At 53.3% G+C, this 22,946-nt stretch overlaps 2 protein-coding genes across 13 annotated transcripts in view; one reads left to right on the top strand and one right to left on the bottom strand.

The window, feature by feature from the left end:
• Positions 1-1,602, bottom strand: part of MOV10L1 (Mov10 like RNA helicase 1) — a 71,120-nt gene extending 69,518 nt beyond the window's left edge. For 5 of the 9 annotated variants that reach the window (XM_063663308.1, XM_063663310.1, XM_063663309.1 and 2 more), the window contains exon 1: positions 1,419-1,587. In XM_063663308.1, the coding sequence (XP_063519378.1) occupies positions 1,419-1,515 (97 nt within the window). In that variant the 5' untranslated portion in view covers positions 1,516-1,587. Of the gene's footprint in view, positions 1-1,418 lie in introns of all 9 variants that reach the window. The other 4 variants (XM_054469823.2, XM_054469824.2, XM_054469825.2 and 1 more) reach the window with 1 other exon arrangement.
• MLC1 (modulator of VRAC current 1) overlaps positions 1,302-22,946 on the top strand; it is a 31,346-nt gene continuing 9,701 nt past the window's right edge. The window contains exons 1-10 of one of the 4 annotated variants that reach the window (XM_054469828.2): positions 1,302-1,750; positions 7,082-7,322; positions 7,419-7,654; positions 9,240-9,329; positions 11,852-11,905; positions 12,230-12,331; positions 14,747-14,848; positions 15,356-15,427; positions 18,386-18,502; positions 22,088-22,144. In XM_054469828.2, coding sequence (XP_054325803.1) covers positions 7,478-7,654; positions 9,240-9,329; positions 11,852-11,905; positions 12,230-12,331; positions 14,747-14,848; positions 15,356-15,427; positions 18,386-18,502; positions 22,088-22,144 — 771 coding nt within the window. In that variant the 5' untranslated portion in view covers positions 1,302-1,750; positions 7,082-7,322; positions 7,419-7,477. Of the gene's footprint in view, positions 1,751-6,602; positions 7,323-7,418; positions 7,655-9,239; positions 9,330-11,851; positions 11,906-12,229; positions 12,332-14,746; positions 14,849-15,355; positions 15,428-18,385; positions 18,503-22,087; positions 22,145-22,946 lie in introns of those variants that run through there. The other 3 variants (XM_054469827.2, XM_054469829.2, XM_054469830.2) reach the window with 3 other exon arrangements.

Here is a 22,946-nt window from a genome sequence, read left to right as displayed (position 1 = left end):
ACTAATCGTCACTACCCAAGGGAGCTGCTGAAGGGTTAAGTGGCAGAACACACGTGCATGTATGGACCTCTGCGTGGCTGACACAAGTGCTATGTAAATGGCCACTTATATCAGCATCTGGGAGTCATTAGCATGCACGGTTTTATTAGTACTATCGATTATCTTCTTTCACCACCATCAGCAGCAGCCTCAGAAGACTGGAGAATCTCAACAAACATGGTGCTGGAAAAGGTTCGGGGCTGGGCAGGCAAGTCTGGCCCAGGAGCAGCGCACGCCCTTAGCCATCTGGCCACTGCTGCAGCCACGGTCCTGAGTCCTGAACGCGCCCTTCCTGCAGCTTCCCAGCCACGGGAGGAACCTCGGGCGACGGTTACGGTACAGGCATGGGATCTTAGTGCCGCCAAGAGCTGGAGCTCCAGCTACCGCTGAGCGCGTGTTCTACCGAAGAGATCCACGGAGCAAGTGCTCCACTAACACAGCCGGTCCCCTGGGCATTGGCCCTCGTGGATCCAGAGGCCCTGAACACGCTGCCTGCAACAGGAAGCTCCCCTCCTGAAGCCCGTTCCTGTCTTTTCTCACAGAAGGCAACTAGGGACCCACTACTGTGGATTCCATTCCCGCATAAGGAAACATCGGGAGAAGCCATCAGAAGAACCTCGGGGAGAGGTCGGGCGTGGTGGCTCACGCCTGTAATCCCAGCACTTTGGGAGGCCAAGGTGGGTGGGTCACCTGAGATCAGGAGTTCGAGACCAGCCTGACCAACATGGCGAAACCTCCTCTCTACTAAAAATACAAAAATTAGCTGGGCGTGGTGGCAGGTGCCTATAATCCCAGCCACTCGGGAGACTGAGGCAGGAGAATCACTTGAACCCAGAAGGCGGAGGTTGCGGTGAGCCGAGATCGCGCCACTGCACTCCAGCCTGGTGACAAGAGCGAAAGTCCGTCTCACACACACACACACACACACACACACACACACACACACACAAACACCTCAGGAGAAGGGAACGGGGAGGGAATCCAGGCGCATCCCTGGCTTTAGGAAGATGGGCTCGAAAACCAGGCAAGGAAAAGGCGTGCGTTGGGGCAGCGCGTTCTGAAAGGACAGGCCAAGTCTGCGGGGCCGCGTTTTTCGGGGCTTTCTAGACACACAACCGCCAATGACGCTGCGGACAGGGAGGAAAACGACGTGGAGACGACTTGGCAGCTGCTCGACGTAAACACACAAAGTGAGGGCGGGAAGAGGGGCTGGTGACACCGGAGAGACCTCACAGAGGACGGGCGCCCAGAGCGGCGGGGTGCTGTGGGGTCGGAAGCCTCCCGGCCCGCACTGCACTCAAAGACCTATGGGCGCGGCTCCCTCGTGGCCGACACACGAGGGCCCGGGTCCCGCCTCCCGGCCGCCTCCCGCGAGCCACCTTCCGCGAGCTCGGGCTCCGGCAGCCCGGCTTCCTCCCTAGGGGTGTCCGCCGTCCTCCAGAAGAAGGCCACCAGCTTGGCCGCGAGGCTCAGCATGGCCCTTCGCCTGGCCTCGGCCGCCGTCACCGCCGCAGCCCGCACGCGCCCACGCCGCTCCCGCCGCCCGCCACCAATGGGGTCGCCGCGCCTGGGCATGCGCCTTGGGGTCGTTGCGCGAGCCGGGACCCGTAGCGGTTAGAGGTCGGCGGTTGGCGCCTGGCAGCTTGTGACGAGGCGAGGTGCCTGGTGGGAGTGACGTCATGCCGAGCGCGCAAGACGGTGTGACCGCCGGGTGGGCGGGGCTTCGAGCGGGCGGGCGGGGCCTCGCGTGGGTGGGCGGAGCTTCTAGGGGGTCCGCCTACTTGCCGCCCACACCTTAGGGAAAAGTGCGCTTTCAGCGCCCAGAGTGATGTTAGGAGTCGTTTTTTGTTGGTGTTCTGTATCAAGTTGAGGAAGTTCCCTCTTCCTGTTTTTCCAAGAGTTCTTATGAGTGGTTGTGAAATTTTCTGCAACGCTTTTCTGCATGTATTCAAATGATCCTATAGCTTTTTATTTCAGCCTGTACAGGGAATTACATTGCTTGGCTCTCCTTGGAAAACTCACTTGGTCACGATTCGTTATCCTTTTGGTGTATTGCCCGACTCAGCTTGGTAACGCTTTGTCCAAGGTTGGGGACGGTGCTGGTGAAGCAGATTGCTCTGTGGCCGACCTCCCGTTTTCTGTGTCTGTCTGGTTGGGGGTCAGTTTAACCTGCGCCTGCAGTGACCTGGGAGTAGGATGGTGTAACTTATTCCCTAAAAACTGTGGTAGTATTCACTGGGGAACCCATTTGGGCTTCGAGTTTTCTTTGTGGGAAGGTTTTTAATGAGAAATTCACTTCTGCATCAGCTAAAGAGCTATTCAAGTTATCAAGGTAATATTGAGTAAACTTTGGTAATTCTTTTAAGGAATTTGTCCATTTCATCCAATTATTAGATGTCAGATTATTGGCATAAAGTTGTTCAGCATATTTCCTTATTATCCTTTTAACGTCTGTATGGTCCATAATGATGAACCATCTTTTTCATTCTTGACACAGGTAATTTATCTCATCCCTCTAATTTTCCTTGATCAGTCTATATTTATCAATTTTATTGATTTTTTAAAAAAAATCATCTCTTGATTTCATTGATTTTTCTCTATTTTAAAAATATCTTTACACTTTGAGAGGCCAAGGTGGGCAGATCACTTGAGGTCAGGAGTTCGAGACCAGCCTGGTCAACCTGCCAAAATCCTGTCTCTACAAAAAATACAAAAAAAAAAAAAAAAATAGCCAGGCATGGTGGCGCATGCCTGTAATCCCAACTACTCGGGAGGCTGAAGCAGAAGAATCACTTGAACCCAGGAGGCGGAGGTTGCGGTGAGCTGAGATCACACCACCACACTCCAGCCTGGGAGACAGACCAAGACTCTGCCTCAAAACAAAAACAAAAACAAAAAATATATATATCTTTACTATTCCAATGGTTTCTGTTTTTTATCATTTCTTTCTTTTTTTTTTTTTTTTTGAGATGGAGTCCTGCTCTGTCGCCCAGGCTGGAATGCAGTGGCATGATCTTGGCTCACTGTAGCCTCCACCTCCCGGATTCAAGTGATTCTCCTGCCTCAGCCTCCAGAGTAGCTGGGATTACAGGCGTGCGCCACTACACCAGCTATTTTTTTTTTTTTTTTTTTTGTATTTTTAGTAGAGACAGGATTTTGGCATGTTGACCAGGCTGGTCTCGAACTCCTGACCTCAGGTGATCTGCCCGCCTCGGCCTCCCAAAGTGCTGGGATTCCAGGCGTGAGTCACCGTGCCCAGTCTCTGTTCTTTATTATTTCTTACCTCCCACCTTTTTGGTTTAATTTGTGCTTTTTTTTTTAGCTTCTTAAGGTAGACAATTAGATGATTACTTTTGCAACTTTCTTCTACTTTAAATATAAGCATTTAAAAGGACTACAGATTTCTCTTTAAGCTCTGATTAGCTGCATCCCACAAAATTTGACTTGTATTTTTATTTTCATTAAGTTTCTAATTTCCCTTGTAATTTTTTCTTTGACTCATGGAATGTTTTTTAGAGGTATGTTGTTTAATTGCTAAATATTGGAGGATTTTCTAGGTAATTTACTGTTATTGATTTCTAATAGTTTGGTCATGGTCAGAGAGGAACACCTGGATGACTTCAGTGTCTAATATTGATTGAGGCTTTCCCCTTTCATGGGGTCTCCTTTCATAAATGTCGCACATGGTGTTGTAAACAATGTGTATTCTGCTATTGCTGGTTGGGGGGAGGGTCCAATTTATTTATTTATTTATTTATTTTGAGATGGAGTCTTGCTCTGTTGCCTAGGCTGGAATGCAGTGGCGCGATCTTGGCTTACTGCAACCTCCGCCTTCTGGGTTCAAGCAATTCTCCTGCCTCAGTCTCCCGACTAGCTGGGATTACAGGCACCCACCACCATACCCAGCTAATTTTTTTTTTTTTTTTTTTTGTATTTTTAGTAGCGACAGGGTTTTACCATGTTGGTCAGGCTGGTCTCGAACTTCTGACCACAGGTGATCCACCCACCTTGGCCTCCCAAAGTGCTGGGATTACAGGCGTGAGCCACCGTGCCTGGCCCCGACTTATTTTTGATTGACATAGCTTTATTTTACTAGGTCAGATCTGTCAGTCTGATGACAGCCTGGACCTTGCCTGTCCATGGATGCAGAGTGTACCTATAGTTCTTCCTGTGGGAGGGGAGAAAGTGGCGCACTCCCTAGCATTTCAAATCCCTGCTAAGCCTGTGTGTTGGGCTGGGTGCTGGAACACATACAGGAGCCAGCAGGGTCCCAGGGACCTACTGGTTGGTGGGAGATTACCTTGGAAACAAGAGCGAGCTGCGTGAGGGCTGGTGGCTCGTGGGCTCCCTGCCAGGGTGGCTTGCAGCGGGTGTTGTGCCTACAGGGCTGCCCCTCAGCTCCCCAGCTCGGGCTGCTCCCCGAGATTCTGGACTCAGTAGACCAGGCAGATGCCCACAGACATCTCAGCCTCATCATGTCCAGAATGGAACTCCAGATCCTCGCTCCACACCTGCTCCACCCTGGTCTTCTCATCTCTGTCCTCACTGCTCAGACAGAACTCAGCAACATCGCTCTGACAGCAGATTGCGTCCACTCTTCAAACCCTGTTCAGAGCCCAGTCCCTCCTCACCACTTGCCCACTGCCACCTCAATGCCAGGCAGCACCTGCTCCTCCCACCCCCCAGCCTGCTCTCCACCCAGTGAGTGACCGGATGTTGCTCTGCCCAGACCCCTCCAGCAGGTCCGTCTCAGAGTTGAAGCAGAGTTGTCTCCATACCCACAGGTGCTGGCACCTGGCTGTCCTACCTGTATCCCCCTTGCGTGGTCCTCACCTGCCCTCCCCAACCTTCGGCCTTTGCTTCAACTCTGCCAGCCTCCCCTCCCGGCCTCCTCCTCACTGAGGCCTGCCCTGGCCCCTGCAAACAGCAGCCCCTCATTTCTCTCCCCTGACTTCTTTTCCCTCATAGAGGAAATCATGTGTGTCACTGGACGTATTAGTCTGTTCTTATGCTGCTATAAGGACATGCCCAAGACTGGGTAATTTTAGAGTCAAGTCCTTATAAAGGAAAGAGGTTTAATTGACTCACAGTTCCACAGGGCTGAGGATGCCTCAGGAAACTTACAGTCATGGTGGAAGGGGAGGCAAACATGTTCTTCTTCACAAGGTGGCAGGAAGGAGAAGTCCCGAGCAAAAGCGGGGAAAGCCCTTTATAAAAGACCATCAGATCTCATGAGAACTCACTCATTGTCAGGAGAACAGCAGCGTGGGGGTAACCACCCCCATGATTCAATTACCTCCCACCGGGTCCCTCCCACAACATGTAGGGATTATGGGAATTACAATTCAAGATGAGATTTGGGTGGGGACACAGCCAAACCATATCACTGTATAACACACTAATTTGTTTATCCTGTGCACTCCTGTGCCCCCAATGAATGTAAACAGCCTATAGGAAGGGCGTCACTTCTCTGTCCACCCCATAAATGTTTGTTGAATGCTGAATGATGATGGGACGTCAGCAGGCAGAGGGAGGAAGGGCATTTTAGGAGCAAGAATTTGTTGGAAGATTGTTTGAAAGAACAGGGCCTGTTCTAGAAACTAGTGTTGCCAACAGAAACATGGGAGCATCTCTCAAGTGACAACTTATGATCTGGGAAGCTGAGGAGTTTGCTCTGCAACCTCTGGTTCAGGGCAGCTTGTTTGTATTTCTAAGTGGAGAACAACTTTTGAAAGAAAAAAATGTTGAAATCCGATTAACATTTTTTTCAAACAAAAAGAAACACAGGAGGATTCGATCCAGTTGGACCCATTCCCACTAATCCCGTTTATCACTTTAAAAGATGGTGAAGTTTGGGAGGTTTCTCAATCCATTCAAAATAGTTCTTGACTCCATAGATTATAGTTTGTGAAAATTATTTCTCATTCTTGCTTGATTGAAACGAAGACAACAGAACATTGGCTGCGGTGGCTGGCACGAAATTAACCAACCCTAAAATATTAGTATAGCTTAAACCTTCGTTTATTGCTAAAGATTTATCACTGCTGTTTCCCGTGGGGGTGTGGTTGAGCAAAGTGTTTTGAGCTGCATTTATGCGTACTTAATACTTACTCGTTTTGATCGAGGTGATTTAGTGGGCATTTTCACTGGGACAGGGATGCTTGTATGCGTAATCTTACTAAAAGCTAATAAAAGCTTACTAAAAGCTTCTTGCTTGATTGAAACGAAGACAACAGAACATCCCATGGTCTGGAACCTGATGACTTTGCTTAAGTTTTAATGTGGGTTCATGGTTTAAGGAGCTGGTTTTTCAGAAACTTTAGTTTGAGCCTTTTTACAATGTGCACAAAGAATCCGTCGCTGTAGCTGTCAGGGTGCCAGTGTCTCTGGGCGACGCACATTGCTGTGGTTTTTCTCTGCTTGGTGAGCAGAGATAAAGGGGGCAGCAGGACCGGGCCTACCAGCCATCCGGGCTGCCCACGCAAACCACAGGGCCGAATCCGGAGCCGCCCAAGGGCCACGCAGCTAAGCCGAGCGCGTGAATGTTTATGTCACCGTGTGAAGGAGATTCCCACCGTGTGGCTGTGGGGGATGGAAAAAGGCTGCTTGGAAAGATGTAGAAGACCTTTGAGTAAACAGTTATGTTTCAGAAACAGGGCCTGCTCAGAATGTGTACTTGGTGGGATTCTACTCTTAGGGACGCTTCTTTCTTCTGAGATACCCGAGCTCTGTGGCGAGTGGCACAGGCAGGCCCCCTTCCTTTCCTAATTGGGTTCTGACAGCTCAGAGGCGGTGGTTCACACAACCAACACGAAACGTTTCTAGGATCCACCCGATTCCTCCCCTCATTGATATTCAGGAAGCAGCTCTCCTTCTCCTGCCTTCAGCTCAAGTTTGCTGAGCTTTTGTTTCATTTGTGAATACTTCTTGCTGGAAGTCCCTCACCCAGAGACCAGTGCTCCTAACGGCAGAGCAGCAGGGGAGGTAAGTGCTCAGACATTAAGCCGTTAAGTAGAGGCGTGTTTTGCAATCTCTCGTTTAGCTACCAATTGGAGCAGTTTAATGTGCTTGAGTCCCCGGCGTGATGTGTTCATGGACGAAGTTGCCGATGGATGTTGTCAGGTGTTGCACCGGGAGGGCCCAGATGGATCAATGAGGCATTTAAAGCACAGAATCTCACCTTGAACCCAGACTATTCAGGTCTGTTTTTCTAGGAAAGTTTTTTTTTTTTTTCACTTTTAGATTCAAGTGCTCATTTTCTTCTTCAAATTTAGAGCACTTCGGTATGAACAATATTTCTTTTGTTAAAAAATATTTCTTGGAAACAACTTATTGAAGTTTCTTCAGAGTGGTCAAAACCAATGATAATTTTATTCCAGATAAAGAACTGGTGACACGTGGCTGTACATTCAGCACAGCTGTGGTGTCCCCAAGTGCCATGACCCAGGAGCCATTCAGAGAGGAGCTGGCCTATGACCGGATGCCCACGCTAGAGCGGGGCCGGCAAGACCCCGCCAGCTACGCCCCGGACGTGAAGCCGAGCGACCTGCAGCTGTCGAAGAGACTGCCCCCCTGCTTCAGCCACAAGACGTGGGTCTTCTCTGTGCTGATGGGGGTGAGTAGCTCCACACTAAGACCTTGGAGGGCCACGAGCATCTGGTCCCTCTGGTGACGGACCACAGTGCCCTGGAGTCCCGGGTGGGACAGAGAGACCAACTCTCAGACTAACCCTGCTGCTGCAGAACTCTTGGATGCTGACGAGCTTGTTTGGCTTGTGTTTTCACAATTATTTTTAATTTACGGGTGTCTGTTGTGCCAGCCTCGAGCTGCTCCAGGCTGTGGCTTAGTCCCACCAGGGTAGGGACAGTCCCAGGGCCATGAATGGGCCCCGGGAGTCTCCATGACCCCAGCTCTGGGGGCCCAGGGTCCTCCGAGGGGTCACCTGCAAACGTGGGAGGAGGCGTCTCAGGCCTTCATGTCGGCCCTCGCGGAGACAGCCTCAGGGACCTCCTCCTAGGGAGGGCCTCAGGGGCCGGCTGGGAGGGAGCTGGTGGACAAAGGGACAGGCCTGGGGTGGACGGGCAGCGCCAGATGTCCGAGGGACTTCCCTGGGGTCCTGGCCATTCCCTGCGCAGTCGTGGGCACAGAGATGATTGGAGGAGCCACTTGGGCCTGAGTGTGTGCAGCTGCTCAGAGCCATGCTGCAGGACAGGCCTCTGTGCAGGGACCCCAGGTTCCGTGTAGCCTGGGAGAATAAGATCCAGGCCGCGATTTCTCTCCTCGCTGTGCCCTCGCCTCCGCCGGCAGCCCCTGCAGCACCCACAGTGGTTCTGCCCACCTCCCATGGCCTGAGCATGCCCCACCAAGACAGGCGTCCACCTCGGAGCTGGGGACAGAGGCGGCTCCCAGGTGGTGGTGGCCATCTCCGGGCTGTGCCCTCCTCCACCTGGTGCCCTGGACTTGGTCGCAGCCCCTCCTCCACCCAGGCCAGGTCCCCTCTGCCCCAGACCTCGCTTCCTCTGCCAGGACCCAGGGTCCCAGTGACCTTTGACACTGACTCCCCTCAGTCTCACCCCTGGGGTGCTGTGCGTGGGAGAGAGCACCCTCCCTGCCTCACCCCTGCAGTGCTGTGCCTGAGAGAGAGCCCCCTCCCCGCCTCACCCCTGTGGTGCTGTGCGTGAGAGAGAGCACCCTTCCTGCCTCCTGCTAGGGTCTTCCCTGCTCAGGAGCCCCTGGGCCTGGAGCCCCTGCCTGGAGGGATCTTCTTCTAGATCTGGAAATTAGGTTCTGCAGACGGAGGGGGATGGGCAGTTGTTTTCCAGTCTCGTGTCTAGACCTGGGTGTGGGATCCGGAAGACTGCACACACAACATGTTGGGGCAGGGGTATTTTGTGGGGAGAGGTGCCATTCCTTGCTCTAAATATTGGCAGATCCCCTTCCTTCTCTCCTCCAGATAACAGCGTGGGGGTCCATGCTCCGACATGGCTGGGGGAGGCTGGTCCATTTCCTGGGCTGTGGCGGGGCTGCGTCTGTCCTACAGGAGGAGTCCAGGATGGGCGGGTCCCAGGTGCAGGTGTGGTTGATGCTGGGGGGCGTGGGTGAGTCACCAACACACAGACAGTGAAGCGGAAGTTGAAGGGTCAGGGTCCAGCCTGGGGATGGGGCGCGTTGTAACCTGGGATTCTGTCGCTGTCTTGCAGAGCTGCCTCCTGGTGACCTCGGGGTTTTCGCTGTACCTGGGGAACGTGTTCCCGGCCGAGATGGATTACTTGCGCTGTGCTGCAGGCTCTGTAAGCAGCTTCCTCCATGCCTCTGCTGGTGCCCAGGCTCGCCGGCACGTACTCTGGTTTCTTTGCTCTGAGATGTGCAGGTTTCTGTCACCTGTACCTCATTCAAACCTCTTCATATGGGCCAGGCACAGTGGCTCACGCCTGTCATCCCAGCACTTTGGGGGGCGGAGGCGGGTGGATCACCTGAGGTCAGATGTTTGAGACCAGCCTGACCAACATGGACAAACCCCATCTCTATTAAAAATACAAAAATTAGCTGGGCGTGGTGGCGGGCGCTTGTAATCCCAGCTACTCAGAAGGCTGAGGCAGGAGAATCGCTTGAACCTGGGAGGCGGAGGTTGCAGTGAGCCCAGATCGTGCCACTGCACTCCAGCCTGGGCAACAAGAGTGAAACTTTGTCTCAAAACAACAACAACAAGAAGAAGAAAAAAACAAAAAACTCTTCATATGACTTTAGTTTCACGTAGAGTTCATCACCTTTGAGAATTACTGATGAAGCAGGTCTGAACCTTGCTCTGCAGACGCCTGTACGGGGAATTGCGTGTTGATTCTGAGCCTGCGGCTGTGTCCTGCCAGAGCTGGTAGCATCTGCCCTCAGGGGACTGGGACCTGCGCCCCACACCCTCCCAAAGCTTCATGCTGTGTTTCTAGAACCTTACACAGTGCCAAGGCCAGTGGGGGCACCCACTGATCCTCAGAGCAAGGGAGGACAGACAACCGCTGACCCCTGGTCTTCCGTGAGCCCTGGCCACTGCCTCCCCAGCGTCCCAGCTGCTAGAGCACCGTGCTGGCTGACCCCTGGGCTCTGGCCCGCAAGCCGCTGACCGCATGCCCCTCCTGCTTCAGCTGGTCCCGAGCTCTCCCCTCCTCTTGCTTCCACATGCCTGCTGGGTCTCTGGCCCCTGCCCTTTCTCTAGGGACAGTGTTGGTGACTGTCCCCAGCAGCACCCCCCAAACGTCTTAAAAACAAAGTGGACGCCCCGCCCCGTGCTGTCCTGGGTCTCTGCTCCCTTAGAACAAAGCCCTTTGGGGCAGGTGACCCGTCCCACTCTGCTGCCCTCTCTCCATGGCCTTTATCCTCACCATGGGGGCCACCCTTGTCCCAGTGGAGCTGTGAGCTGTGCCCCTTCAGCCTCAGCGGCTGCCGGATATGGGCAAGTGCCCACCCCCGCCCAGCCTTGGTCCCGCTCCACCCCGCCCCCGGCCTTTCTTCTCTACCCTGGGCCCTCGTGGCACCTGAGTGGGTGCTGAGCTGAGCTTGGCTGTCCTGGCCCCAGCTCTGCCCCTCACTCAGGCCCCGATGGGGCTTCTCCCGCCTCCTCACCCAGCACTGCTGTGCTCAGCCCCTCAGACGCCCCTGCCTGCGCCCCCGACTCAGGGCCCGGGGTCCCATGGCTGCAGGAGCAAGGCCTTGCATGGCAAGGGCCACAGGCCTGGGCTGGCCCGACTCCACCCACCTCCCTGCCCGTGATATCCCAACCTCCCTCCCTGGCCCTGGACTCCCAGCCTTGGTGTGGCCCTGTGGGGACAAGAAGGCTGCGGGACGCCTTTCTGCCTCCCTCACACGCAGAGTCTTGCTCCTTCCTTCCTCTTTCTTTCCTTCTTTGATGGAGTCTTGCTCTGTCACGCAGGCTGGAGTGCAATGACGCCGTCTCTGCTCACTGCAACCTCCACCTCCTGGGTTCAAGCAATTCTCCTGCCTCAGCCTCCTGAGTAGCTGGGACTACAGGCGCCTGCCACCACGCCCGGCTAATTTTTTTTTGTATTTTTAGTACTGATGGGGTTTCACTATGTTGGCCAGGCTGGTCTCAAACTCCTGACTCTGATCCACCCGCCTCAGCCTCCCAAAGTGCTGGGATTACAGGTGTGAGCCACTGCACCCGACCTCCTCTGTCTTTCTTTTTTTTTTTTGAGACAAGGTCTCACTCTATCACCGAGGCTGGAGTGCAGGGTGTAATCACAGCTCACTGCAGCCTCCAACTCCTGGGCTCAAGAGATCCTCCCAGCTCAGCCTCCGGAGTAGTTGGGACTAGAGGTGTGAGCCACCGCACCCGGCTGATACTTTTTCCTTTTTGGGTAATTTTCAGCAAAGACCAGGTCTTGTGCCTGCATGAGTTACATTCTAGACTTCAAAGCTTATCCAGCTGGAAGAGCCTTCATTAACAAATATCTTTTTAGCACATCAGAAAAATAAAAACTTTTTTCAGAATAAATTATTTTGAAGTACCTGGGGGTTGGGTGCAGCGGCTCATGCCTGTAATCGCAGGGCTTTGGGAAGCTGAGGTGAACAGATCATTTGAGCCCGAAGTTAAGATCAGCTTGGGCAACAGAGTGAGACCCCATCTCAAGAAAAAATTAAAACTGAGAAGTACCTGGTGGCCTTCTAGTCAAGCCAACCCGCTGTGTTGTGTGGACTGGCAACACTGTTTTGCGAATATGATTCAGATCCTTCTGGAAGCGCAAATGTTAGAGTCAGTTGCTCGGGTGAGCGGCGGGCTCATGGGATTCCGGTTTCATTCCAGTGCATCCCCTCGGCAATTGTGAGCTTCACGGTCTCCAGGAGGAACGCCAATGTGGTGAGTCCAGCTTGCATCCAGCCTCTGCCAGGGAGAAAGCCAGAGGGGCCGACAGACAGTGTGTCCATGTGTGCCTGTGTGTGTGCCCATGCACAGACGTTGTGGCACCGAGAGGGGCCCCTGAGGTTGCCCCCCAGACAGTAAAGCTCCCGCCCAGCCCAGCCTTTGCCGCAGGAAGGGGAGAGCGGGCTGAGCACGCAGGACTCCCCACCATTATGTTCTAATCAGGATAATTTTTAGTTAATGGCCTGAAGTGTGGTTTATCTGTTACCTTTTTTCTTTTATTATTCGAAGAAGGAAAACCCCTCCTGCCTTGTTTTTCAGATTCCCAACTTTCAGATATTGTTCGTTTCCACGTTTGCTGTGACCACTACGTGTTTAATTTGGTTTGGATGCAAACTAGTCCTGAACCCATCAGCAATAAACGTGAGTTCACGCGAGCTTCGCGTAGACGCCTGACACCCACAGCCCCACTCCCACGAATGGTGTCAGCAAATGTTGTTTGTCGAGCTGGAAATAGGTGGTAAATGTTATTCATAGCTCGTGAGTTTGACAAACATTGAGAGATTTATGTGTCTAAAGAAAATAATTGTCTTTATAGAAGTCTTGTGATTCTGCTGGACAGATTTATTGGTAAACAATGTCTTTTGCAACGGTCCTTAAAAATTAACAGTGACATAATACCATGTTTCATCCAATCTGTGTAAGACAGTTGTTCAATGCACCTCTAAACAAAAATGTGAAATTGTGGGTGGCAGAGGTTGTGGGAGCCGAGATGGCGCCACTGCACTCCAGCCTGGAAGACAGAGCAGGACTCTGTTTCAAAAAAAAAGGCAAAAATCTCAAAGGAAACCAGGACCTCATCCGAGATACTGCAAGGAGGGCCTCCTGCTTTGTGTGACATGTGGAATGCACTTGATGATTGGGGATAGCTGGAGGAGCCCTGAGTATGTCCTGGCCACTCTCGTTGAGCAGGAAAAATGAGCAGACACAGGAGGACCCAGTGGGAACACCCACAGTGCCTTTTTGTTTTTTTTTTTTTTGAGAAGGAATCTCGCTCTGTCACCCAGGCTGGAGTGCAGTGGCTCCATCTTGGCTCACTGCAACCTCTGCCTCTCGGGTTCAAGCAATTCTCCTGCCTCAGCCTCCGGGGTAGCTGGGATTATAGGCGTGTGCCACCACACTCAGCTGATTTTTGTATTTTCAGTAGAGACAAGGTTTCGCCATGTTGGCCAGGCTGGCCTTGAACTCCTGACCTCAGGTAATCCACCTGCCTCGGCCTCCCATAGTGCTGGGATTACAGGTGTGAGCCACCGTGCCGGGCCTATGACACTTCTTTATTAAGACGGAGAGCAGATGGGGTGTGGTCCCCGGGTCAGTGGCTTGTATCTGTACTGCTCAGAGGCAAGTTACTCACTGTAGCGGTTGGCTGGCCCTGGGAGGAGCTGTCTCTTCAGGATCACGAAGGACCCAGAGGTCAAAGCACCAGAAATACAGAAAATAAAAGACAAGGTTAATGTCACACTTTTCTGAGTTTTAGAGTTCTCCTTATGCTTTTGTCTTTTTGATCTGTCAGGGTTTTTTTTTTGTTTTTTTTTTGAGACAGTCTTGCTCTGTCGCCCGGGCTGGAGTGCAGTGGCTCCGTCTCTGCTCACTGCAACCTCCACCTCTTGGGTTCAAGCAGTTCTCCTGTCTCAGTCTCCCAAGTAGCTGGGATTACAGGCGTGTGCCACCATACCCGGCTAATTTTTGTATTTTTAGTAGAGAAGGGGTTTCACCATGTTGGTCAGGCTGGTCTGGAACTCCTGACCTCAGGTGATCCAACCGCCTCGGTCCCCCAAAGTGCTGGGATCACAGGCGTGAGCCGCCGCCCTCTGCCTAATCTGTCAGTTTCTAAGAAAAGTGTTTCAAGTCCTTTCCCACCTCTGCTGGTATATCTACATCTTCCTGTGGCTGTGTTAGTTATGACATCATATATTTCGAGGCTCTGTTTTTAGTTGAATATGGTTCTGCATTCTTTCTTTTTTAAATGTATTTTAAAAATTGTCAGGCCGGGCGTGGTGGCTCACGCCTGTAATCTCAGCACTTTGGGAGGCCGAGGTGGGCGGATCACCTGAGGTCAGGAGTTCGAGACCAGCCTGACCAACATGGAGAAACCCCTCTCTACTAAAAATACAAAATTAGCCGGGCGTGCTGGTAGGCGCCTGTAATCCCAGCTTACTCGGGAGGCTGAGGCAGGACAATCATTTGAACCCGGGAGGCAGAGGTTGCGGTGAGCTGAGATTGGGCCATTTGCACTCCAGCCTGGGCAACAGGAGTGAACCTCTATCTCAAAAAACAAAAAAAAAAATTGTCAGACAGCTACACTGACTTCTTAAAATGTATGCTTCTATGAATATTAACACACGTATAAATTCATGTCACTGCCAATACAGTCAGGGCCTACAGTCGTTTCATTACCCTCCAAAAAACCTTGTGTTCTCAGTGTTTGACAATCGTGCATGAAGCTACTCTAAACATTCTGTGAAAGCTTTTGTGGGAACAAGGAACGTTCAGAATGGGGTTGGTAGACCAGAGCCCAAGGCCAAATCCAGCCCTGGCCTGTGTTTGTACAGCCTTTGAACTAAGAATGCTTTTAAAAACTAAAAGACCCCAAAGGCCCATGTGAGACAGAGAGAGTGCGCAGCCCACAGTGCCTCACAGCTGGCCCTGTGATGGGAAAAGTGGGGACCGTGACTGAGAGTCCTGTGCAGCCTGCCTGTGAGGTGGTCCGGTGGAGGCTGAAGCGCGGTGGCGTGAGAAAGGCGGGCCCAGTGCTGAAGCGTGTGTACCCCTTGGCAGATCAACTTCAACCTCATCCTGCTGCTCCTGCTGGAGCTGCTCATGGCGGCCACGGTGATCATCTCTGCACGGTCCAGCGAGGAGTACTGCAAGAAAAAGAAGGTGAGTGCAGCTTCTGACCCCGCAGGGCAGGGGGATGCAGAGGCATCGCCCCAGGGTGAGCGAGGTGGGTCTCAGCGTCACCCTCGGAGGGCCGATCTGGGCTGCTCCAGGGCGTTCCCACGAGACCCCTCTCTCCTGGGTCTCAGAAACCCTGGCCAGGAGGGGCTCTGGAGCTGGGTGAGGGGTTGGCGGCCACTGGCTACAGGGAGGTGAGGACAGATGCTGTACCCTCCCCCTCCCCCTAAGCCTGACTCAGTCCGATGCTCGTCCCCAGGGGATCACCAGGAGACACCACATCTGCTAAAAATACCTGTAAACACGTTTTCATATGCAAGGACAATGAGTGTGAACATTTCCTCAAGCCCAAAGATCCACGGGTGACTCCAAGGTGGTCTCGCATTTACACCGCAGGCTGACCTGACCCACTGCCCATGGCGGCCGGATGCCAGCAGCAGTGCTGAGTCCCTGTGCCTGTGCGCCCGGGGTGACAGTTCTGTTTCTTCGTAGGGCTCCATGTCTGACAGCGCCAACATTCTGGACGAAGTGCCATTTCCTGCTCGGGTCCTGAAATCTTATTCAGTAAGAAAGCTTCCCTTTTCTTTCTCTTTTCTCTCATACTCTGTCCGGGGTGACTGAGGCTGGATTAAACATCACGTTTCGATTCCGAGTTGGCTAAGAGTTGGCTGTCTACACTGCATGGCAGCGTGCGCCTCATCTGTGGAGACTCTAGTCTGTTATTAGTATCGTTGGTAACAACCTTCCTTATCGCAAAAGGTGCTGCTGGTGTCCTGTAATTTTTAGGGGGAGTTTGTTATTGCTGTAGGTGTGTCGACACTGTTGTCCCCGAGGAATTTTTTTTTTTTTTTTGAGACGGAGTCTCACTCCATCAGCCAGGCTGGGGTGCAGTGGTGCGATCTCAGCTCACTGCCGCCTCTGCCTCCCAGGTTCAAGCAATTCTCCTGCCTCAGCCTCCTGAGGAGCTGGGACTACAGGCACATGCCACCACGCCCGGCTAATTATTTTATTTTTAGTAGAGGCAGGGTTTCGGCATGTTGGCCAGGCTGGTCTCGAACTCCTGACCTCAAGTGATCCACCCACCCAGGCCTTCCAAAGTGCTGGGATTACAGGTGTGAGCCACCGCATCTGGCCTCTTTCTCCTTCTTACTTTCAACTTTTCTTGCCTTGTACTTTGGTATAGTTGTTATAAGCAGCACGTAACTGTATTTTGTTCTTTATCTTATGTCATTCTCTCTCCCTAGCTTTTTGAATGTAGCCCATTTCCTTTGAGAGTTATTACTGATAAATTTCTACTTATTTTTACCATCTTTTGAGTTTTCCATTTTCCCTGATTTTGCCTTTTTCCCTCCTTCCCTGCCTTCTTTTGAATTGGCAGAGGCTCTGTCCTTCCTTTTCCCTCTAATTTTGGATGGGAAATTTTTCAGTATTCTTTTGGGGGTTGCCCTTCATATTCTAACATGCTCCTTGATAAACAGACCATGTGGGGTCTGTCCCCCTTCCCTCCGCCTTGGCCTTGTTGTCTAGCTTGTGACATTTAGTGACATTTTGCCTTTTTACTCCAACAATGGGACAGCCTCCTGTGTGCTTGACTGTGTCTGTGTGCATTTCGCAGCACCTTTGCTTCCCCTTATTTAGCATTTCAGTCCTCTCTTAGGTTCCATTTCCGTTCTGCTTCTTTTTTTTTTTCCTTTTTTTTTTGAGACGGAGTCCTGCTCTGTTGCCCAGGCTAGAGTGCAGTGGTGTGATCTCGGTTCACTGCAACCTCTGCCTCCTGAGTTCAAGCAATTCTCCCGCCTCAGCCTCCCGAGTAGCTGGGATTACAGGCGCCTGTCACCACGCCCAGCTAATTTTTGTGTTTTTAGTAGAGATGGGGTTTCACCATTCTGGCCAGGCTGGTCTCCATCTCTTGACCTCAGGTGATCCGCCCGCCTCGGCCTCACACAGTGCTGGGATGACAGGCGTGAACCACCGCACCTGGCCCCATTCTGTTTCATTCTTTAGAAGTTGGTTTTCGAGAGGCTTCTCCAGTTTGGGCTGTTCTCCGCATTCCTAAGTGACAATTCGCCTGGAGAGAGGTCCAGGTTGACAGTTCTCCCTGAGGACATGTTTATCACCGTCTGCGGAGGCCCAGGTGCCGTCCTTTGTGGGCAGTCTCTCTGTTTCTGGAGTTTTCTGCTTGGTGGTCATGGTCTCTGTCAGGTGGGATTCAGCTTCATTTTTTATTTTTTATTTTTTTTTTAAGGTGGAGTCTCGCTCTGTCGCCCAGGCTGGAGTGCAGTGGCATGATCTGGGCTCAGTGCAACCTCTGCCTCCTGGGTTTCAGCGATTATCCTACCTCAGCCTCCTGAGTAGCTGGGATTACAGGCATGCGCCAAGGCACTGGGCTAAGTTTTGTATTTTTAGTAGAGACAGGGTTTACTATGTTGGCCAGGCTGGACTCAAACTCCTGATCTCACGATCTGTCTGCCTCGGCCTCCAAAGTGCTGGGATTACAGGCATGAGCCGCCGTGCCTGGCTGGGAATTCAGCTTTATTTGTGCATCTGGAGTTTTGTGCCTTCTGGACGTGAGGCCTGGCTGCCCCAGTCCCCTCTGGCCCCCACGCCCCTGCTGGCCGGCTCCTTATGCCTGGCTTTCCTGCTGGCCACAGCTCTGCGTTTGGCGCCTCACAGAGATCCTTCACGGGAGCAGGTTTTCGGGCGTCTGTTTCTTCCCCAGCCCTCCCTGAGTCTGGCGGTGCTGGTTGCAGCCCTGATGGTGCCGGGCAGATGAGCCCACAGCCAGGGTTTAGGCCAGGAGGGTTCTTGGCTTTGTCCAGGAAAGAATTCAAGGGCGAGCTGGTGGTGACAGACAGCAGCTTTGATTGCAGTGGCAGTAGAGCAGGGCTCTCCAACCGGCAGGGTGCCTCGAGCAGCAGCTCAGAGACAGCTCTGCCTCCTGTTTATACCCACTTTTAAGCATATGCTAATTAAGGGACAGATTATGCAGAAATTTCTAGAAAAGGGGTGGTAACGTCCAGGTGGTTGGATCGTTGCCACGGAAAGGGGTGATGATGTCCAGTGTTGCTGTGGCAATGGCAAACCCACATGGCACGGGTGGGCGTGTCTTATGGGAAGCTACTTCTGCCCCAGGCCTGTTTTCCCGAGTCCCTTCGATGGGGTCCAGGGTCTGAGCACCACCGCCTGCCACACTGTGAGGATGGGGAAGGGGGTCTGAGGGTCTTGGTTTTCTGCCCTCACCACTGTCAGGTCAATACCCTTAGTTTCTGTAGACAAAAGCAGCAGTGGGGGAAACACCTCTGGCTATTTTACTCCAGGAGGGATGTGAAAAGCCGCAGCTGAGGGCAGAGGGGGGCTGGGCCAGGTGAGGCTGGGGATCCTTCCAGGTGGGCTCCTCCACGGTTAGATCTGGGGCTAGCCCACTGGACCCTGCTCCTGGGGGTCCATGTCTGCACAGTGCATTCTGGGAATCTGGGGGTGTCTCCACTTCCTCATGAGCCGATGCTGTCCCATCCCCTCCAGGTTGTGGAGGTAATCGCGGGCATCTCTGCCGTCCTCGGGGGGATCATTGCCCTGAACGTGGATGACTCAGTCTCAGGCCCACACCTCTCAGTGACGTTCTTTTGGATCCTAGTGGCCGTGAGTACCCCCTCTGGCCCGCCTGCCACCGCTCTGGGCCATGCTGCTCAGATCCTGCGTGGCTGGGCCCCGAGCTCAGTCTTGGTACACTCAGACAGGGAGTCACCACAGAGGGTCCTCGCCGGCCCCCCAATTCAGAAGAACTGGGGAGTTAAGGATTAAATGAGTCAAAGTATTAACTGCTTTTATATTAGTTTGTGTGATTATTTTATATTATTTTTCCTGAAAAAAATACCAATTATTTTTATTATTCTAATCTTTTTAACATATGAATGTCAGGCTATAGATGTTTATTATTCTATATAATTTTCTAATATATAATGTATTTATATTACAATACGTGTTTTATACAATACAGCATATTTCTGTTATTACTTTATATTAAATGTTACCGCAGCAGATGTGTCACACAGCACCTGACACATGCCACATGCTCAATACATGGGCATTGTTTTACTTATTTTATTTTATTTATTTATTTTTTTGAGATGGAGTCTCATTCTGCCACCCAGGCTGGAGTGCAGTGGCTCAATCTCACCTCACTACAACCTCACCTCACTACAACCTCTGCCCCTCCCCAGGTTCAAGCAATTTGCCCACCTCAGCCTCCCAAGTAGCTGGGATTACAGGCATGGACCACCATGCCCAGCTAATTTTTTTGTATTCTTAGTAGAGACGGGGTTTTGCCATGTTGGCCAGGCTGGTCTTGAACTCCTGACCTCAAGTGATCTGCCTGCCTCGGCCCCCAAAAGTGCTGGGATTACAGGTGTGTTCCCTCAGAACAGTGAGTCTAGAGCAACCCCTCCACACCCCAGATCCCCTCACAGCCTGTGGCCCACCCAGAGCCACCGCCCACCTGCCTCCAGACGCAGACCCCGCGTGGTTCTCAGCACCTTGCTGCGTAGTGGTCTGCACACTGGTGTTGACGGCCAGCCCCTGGTTTGTCTCATGCTGTGTGGATTTTTAGATTTTGCCCCTGTTCTCTTATGTACATGAGCAGGAATGGTGAGCACCCAACATCAGCTACAGGCTCCTCCTGGGCAGCAGTGGGGCTCTTCCTGAAGCTGCCGAGGCCCATGCCTGCCCGGGAGCGGTATGGCCGGGTGGACTGCCGAGAAGGGGCCCACACCTGCCCGGGAACGGTATGGCCAGGTGGACTGCCGAGAAGGCCCACACCTGCCGGGTGGACACATCCCATTGGCAGCAGCTGTGGCTCAGCTCCCTGTGGGGGCGAGTAGGCTCAGTGCAATGCCCCCAGGGCACCAGTGCCCGACCTAGTGGGCTGCTGAGGTGCTCAGAGAGGGAAAGAGACCCAGGCAGGACCGAGATGGGATGGAGCCACACCCCTGGAAGGGGCAGGACCAGGGCCAGCTACTGAGACAGAGAACTCACATGGGTGCCCACCCAAGCAGGTCTGTGACAGAGAGAATGACGCCTGCAGGTGTGCACAACCGACCCTGGGGTCTGAAATGCAGGGATTACATCCCGAAGCTGAGGGAGGACGGAGACCACGTACCTCCAAAAACTTGAGAATGAAAGGCACTCGCCTTGCCCCCTTCCCTGTCCCTGCAGTCAGCCCTCATCACACAAGCCCCTCCCGTCCCTCAGACCCCTCCTGCCCCGGGGGTGGCTCTGCTCTCTCCATCTTCCCCGAGAGCTGCCCCCTGGGCGCCCCTAAATCCACCCACACTCCCAACCCTCTCTTCAGGGAAGGAGACCCCAGGAGGAGGGGAGAGCGCTGAGGCACGTGTGGTGGGGGAGCCAGCTCCACCTGCCTGAGTCTGGCCTGGGTGCGGCAGAGGGGCTCAGGCCCTGCACCATGGGCTAGAGGCAGGTGCTCGGGGCTGGAGTTGGGGGCTGGGCTGCAGGCCTGGACCCTTCCAGGGCAGGGCCCTTTATTGAGCTGCCCCAGCCCCTATGGCTGAGCTTCCTGGCCCTCTAGGGCAGGGGCCGGAGTGGCCATGCTGGGTGAACAGGGAAACTCCCACCCTCCCATAGCTCACTGGGCCCTGAATAGGCCGCCCTGAAGCCACCATCCCTTCCTGTGCCTTCACTGCTGCTTACAGCTAGAAGGCCCTTTCAGAAGCACCAAGCCCAGCAGAGACCCCTGTGTTGACACCTCAGCCTCCCTGGCCAGGGCCACACCCACCTCTGCAGCTGGCTTTGGGCCTTTGCATTGGCAGCCCCTCAGCGCCCCAGTCTTCTCCCTGCTGCCCAGGCTCCCCTGCTCGGAGCCCATCTCTGTCCTGGCCACCCTGTCACCACAGCCCCTGGCTGATGCAGCCCCCTCCCCAGCAGGCCGGGCTGGGGTGCTGGCACGTGCTGGCACCTGGACGCCTTCGGGGGGATGAAGAAGTTGAAGAGCATGCATCCTCCCTCTGCCCACATTGTGCGGAACCAAGGCAGGCTCCTCACAATAAGTGGGAAAAGAGCATTTCTTGGTTATAAAAAGGAAGAGGTGCCCATCCAACAGAGGAACCTGCAGATCCCCCTAACCCAGTGAGTCAAGTCAGTGTCATCAGGAAGGGGCTGTCCACACCCTGGAGCACTGCAGAGTCTCCTCCGAGGCTCCCCAAGGCTCATCATGAAGAAATCCTGTCCCACACGGAGGCCCGACTGCAGCTGATGGGCTGCACCCCCCAGAAGCGTCCAGGTAACAGAGGTGACAGAGGCTGAGGGACTCCCCGATTAACAGAGACCCACAAGGAGACTACGAGCGCAATGGCAGACTGAATCCGATCAGGAGCAAACAAACAAACAGCTCTAGAAATAACATGATCAGGGCCAGGTGCAGTGGCTCATGCCTGTAATCCCAGCACTTTGGGAGGCCAAGGCGGGCGGATCACCTGAGGTCAGGAGTTCGAGACTAGCCTGGCCAACAAGGTGAAACCCCATCTCTACTAAAAATACAAAAATTAGCCGGGTATGGTGGTGGGTGCCTATAATCCCAGCTACACAGGAGGCTTGAACCTGGGAGGCGGAGGTTGCAGTGAGTCGAGATCACGCCACCGCACTCCAGCCTGGGTGACAGAGCAAGACTCTGTCTAAAAAAAAAAGAAGAAGAAGAAAGAAAAATTAAAAAATTTAAAAAAAAGAACATGATGAGGACAACTGGAAGAATATGGACATGGACCACATCGGCCCCACGTGGAGTCTCTCAGGCGTGGTCCTGCTTTGGGTGTGTGCAAGAGTGTGCCCTGGGCTCAGCCAGCACTCTCAGGTGTTCAGGCGTCAGGCTGTCTGGGAGAGCTGGAGAGAGCACAGATGTGAGTATCAAGGACTCTGGTGATTTTGGGGCCTCAGATGCCCCCTGCACTGCTCTTGCAGCTTTTCTACAGGCTTAAAATTTTAAACCAATGGTTGAGGAACAGAGAGCACACAAAACCTCTGAGAGGCTACCCCTGCTTCCCTGCGGACCCGTCCCTGCCCCAGCTGCGCCCTTGGGCACCGCACCATCCCCCCCGCCCCCCACAGCAAGCCAGCCAGGCAGCCTGGATGGAGGGGTCAGTGGTGGGAGAGCACACGTTTGGAATTTGATTTCTTGGACTATTTCCTCTAAAATCTTTCCTTTTTCTTTTCTCTTAGTGCTTTCCAAGTGCCATTGCCAGTCATGTGACAGCAGAGTGTCCCAGCAAGTGTCTGGTGGGTGAACCCCTCATCCCTGGGTGCCAGGGACCCACTGAGCGGGGCCAGGGCCTGGCCCAGCCCTCCCTTGGTGCCATGTGACCAGGCTCCAGCCCGAGAGAGAACGCAGTGACTGGGCTGCAGGGCCTGTGGAATGAGGAAGGTGGGGTTTGTGGGAGACGGAGGCTGGCCCGCCCAGCAGGGACTGTTCCCAGGGACAGGCAGACCTGAGCAAGGTGGTGTAGATGCTGGAAGCACTTGCTGTGCCTAACCCATGGAAGGAGACCAGTGTCTGAGCATCATCTGCACCTCCTAAGGCTGGTTGATTGTTTTTTGTTTTTTTTTTTGAGACGCAGTCTCGCTCTTGTCCCCCAGGCTGGAGTGCAATGGCACGATCTTGGCTCACTGCAACCTCCACCTCCCGGGTTCAAGCGATTCTCTTGCCTCAGCCTCCTGAGTAGCTGGGATTATAGGCGCCTGCCACCACGCCCGGCTAATTTTTGTATTTTTAGTAGAGACGGGGTTTCACCATGTTGGCCAGGCTGCTCTCGAACTCCTGACCTCAGGTGATCCACCCGCCTAGGCCTCCCAAAGTGCTGGGATTACAGGTGTGAGCCACCATGCCTGGCCGAAACTGCCACAAACTGGCGATGGGATACGAACTGGTCGATTGTTAATGGCTGCTGCCAAAATGTGGGCCCTGAGTGCTTTGCAAGTTGACTGCCCACGCTTGGCATGAGTGAAGGCTGTCTCTGAGACTTGATGGGTCAAACAGGAAGATTTGGGGTGGGTTAAAAGGACAGACTTCAGAGCAGTGAAG

Source organism: Pongo pygmaeus, chromosome 23 (assembly GCF_028885625.2).
Source record: "Pongo pygmaeus isolate AG05252 chromosome 23, NHGRI_mPonPyg2-v2.0_pri, whole genome shotgun sequence".
Classification (NCBI taxonomy): Eukaryota; Metazoa; Chordata; class Mammalia; order Primates; family Hominidae; genus Pongo; species Pongo pygmaeus.
The sequence above is the reverse complement of the archived record's forward strand: the minus strand, read 5'-3'. Positions and strand labels throughout refer to the sequence as shown.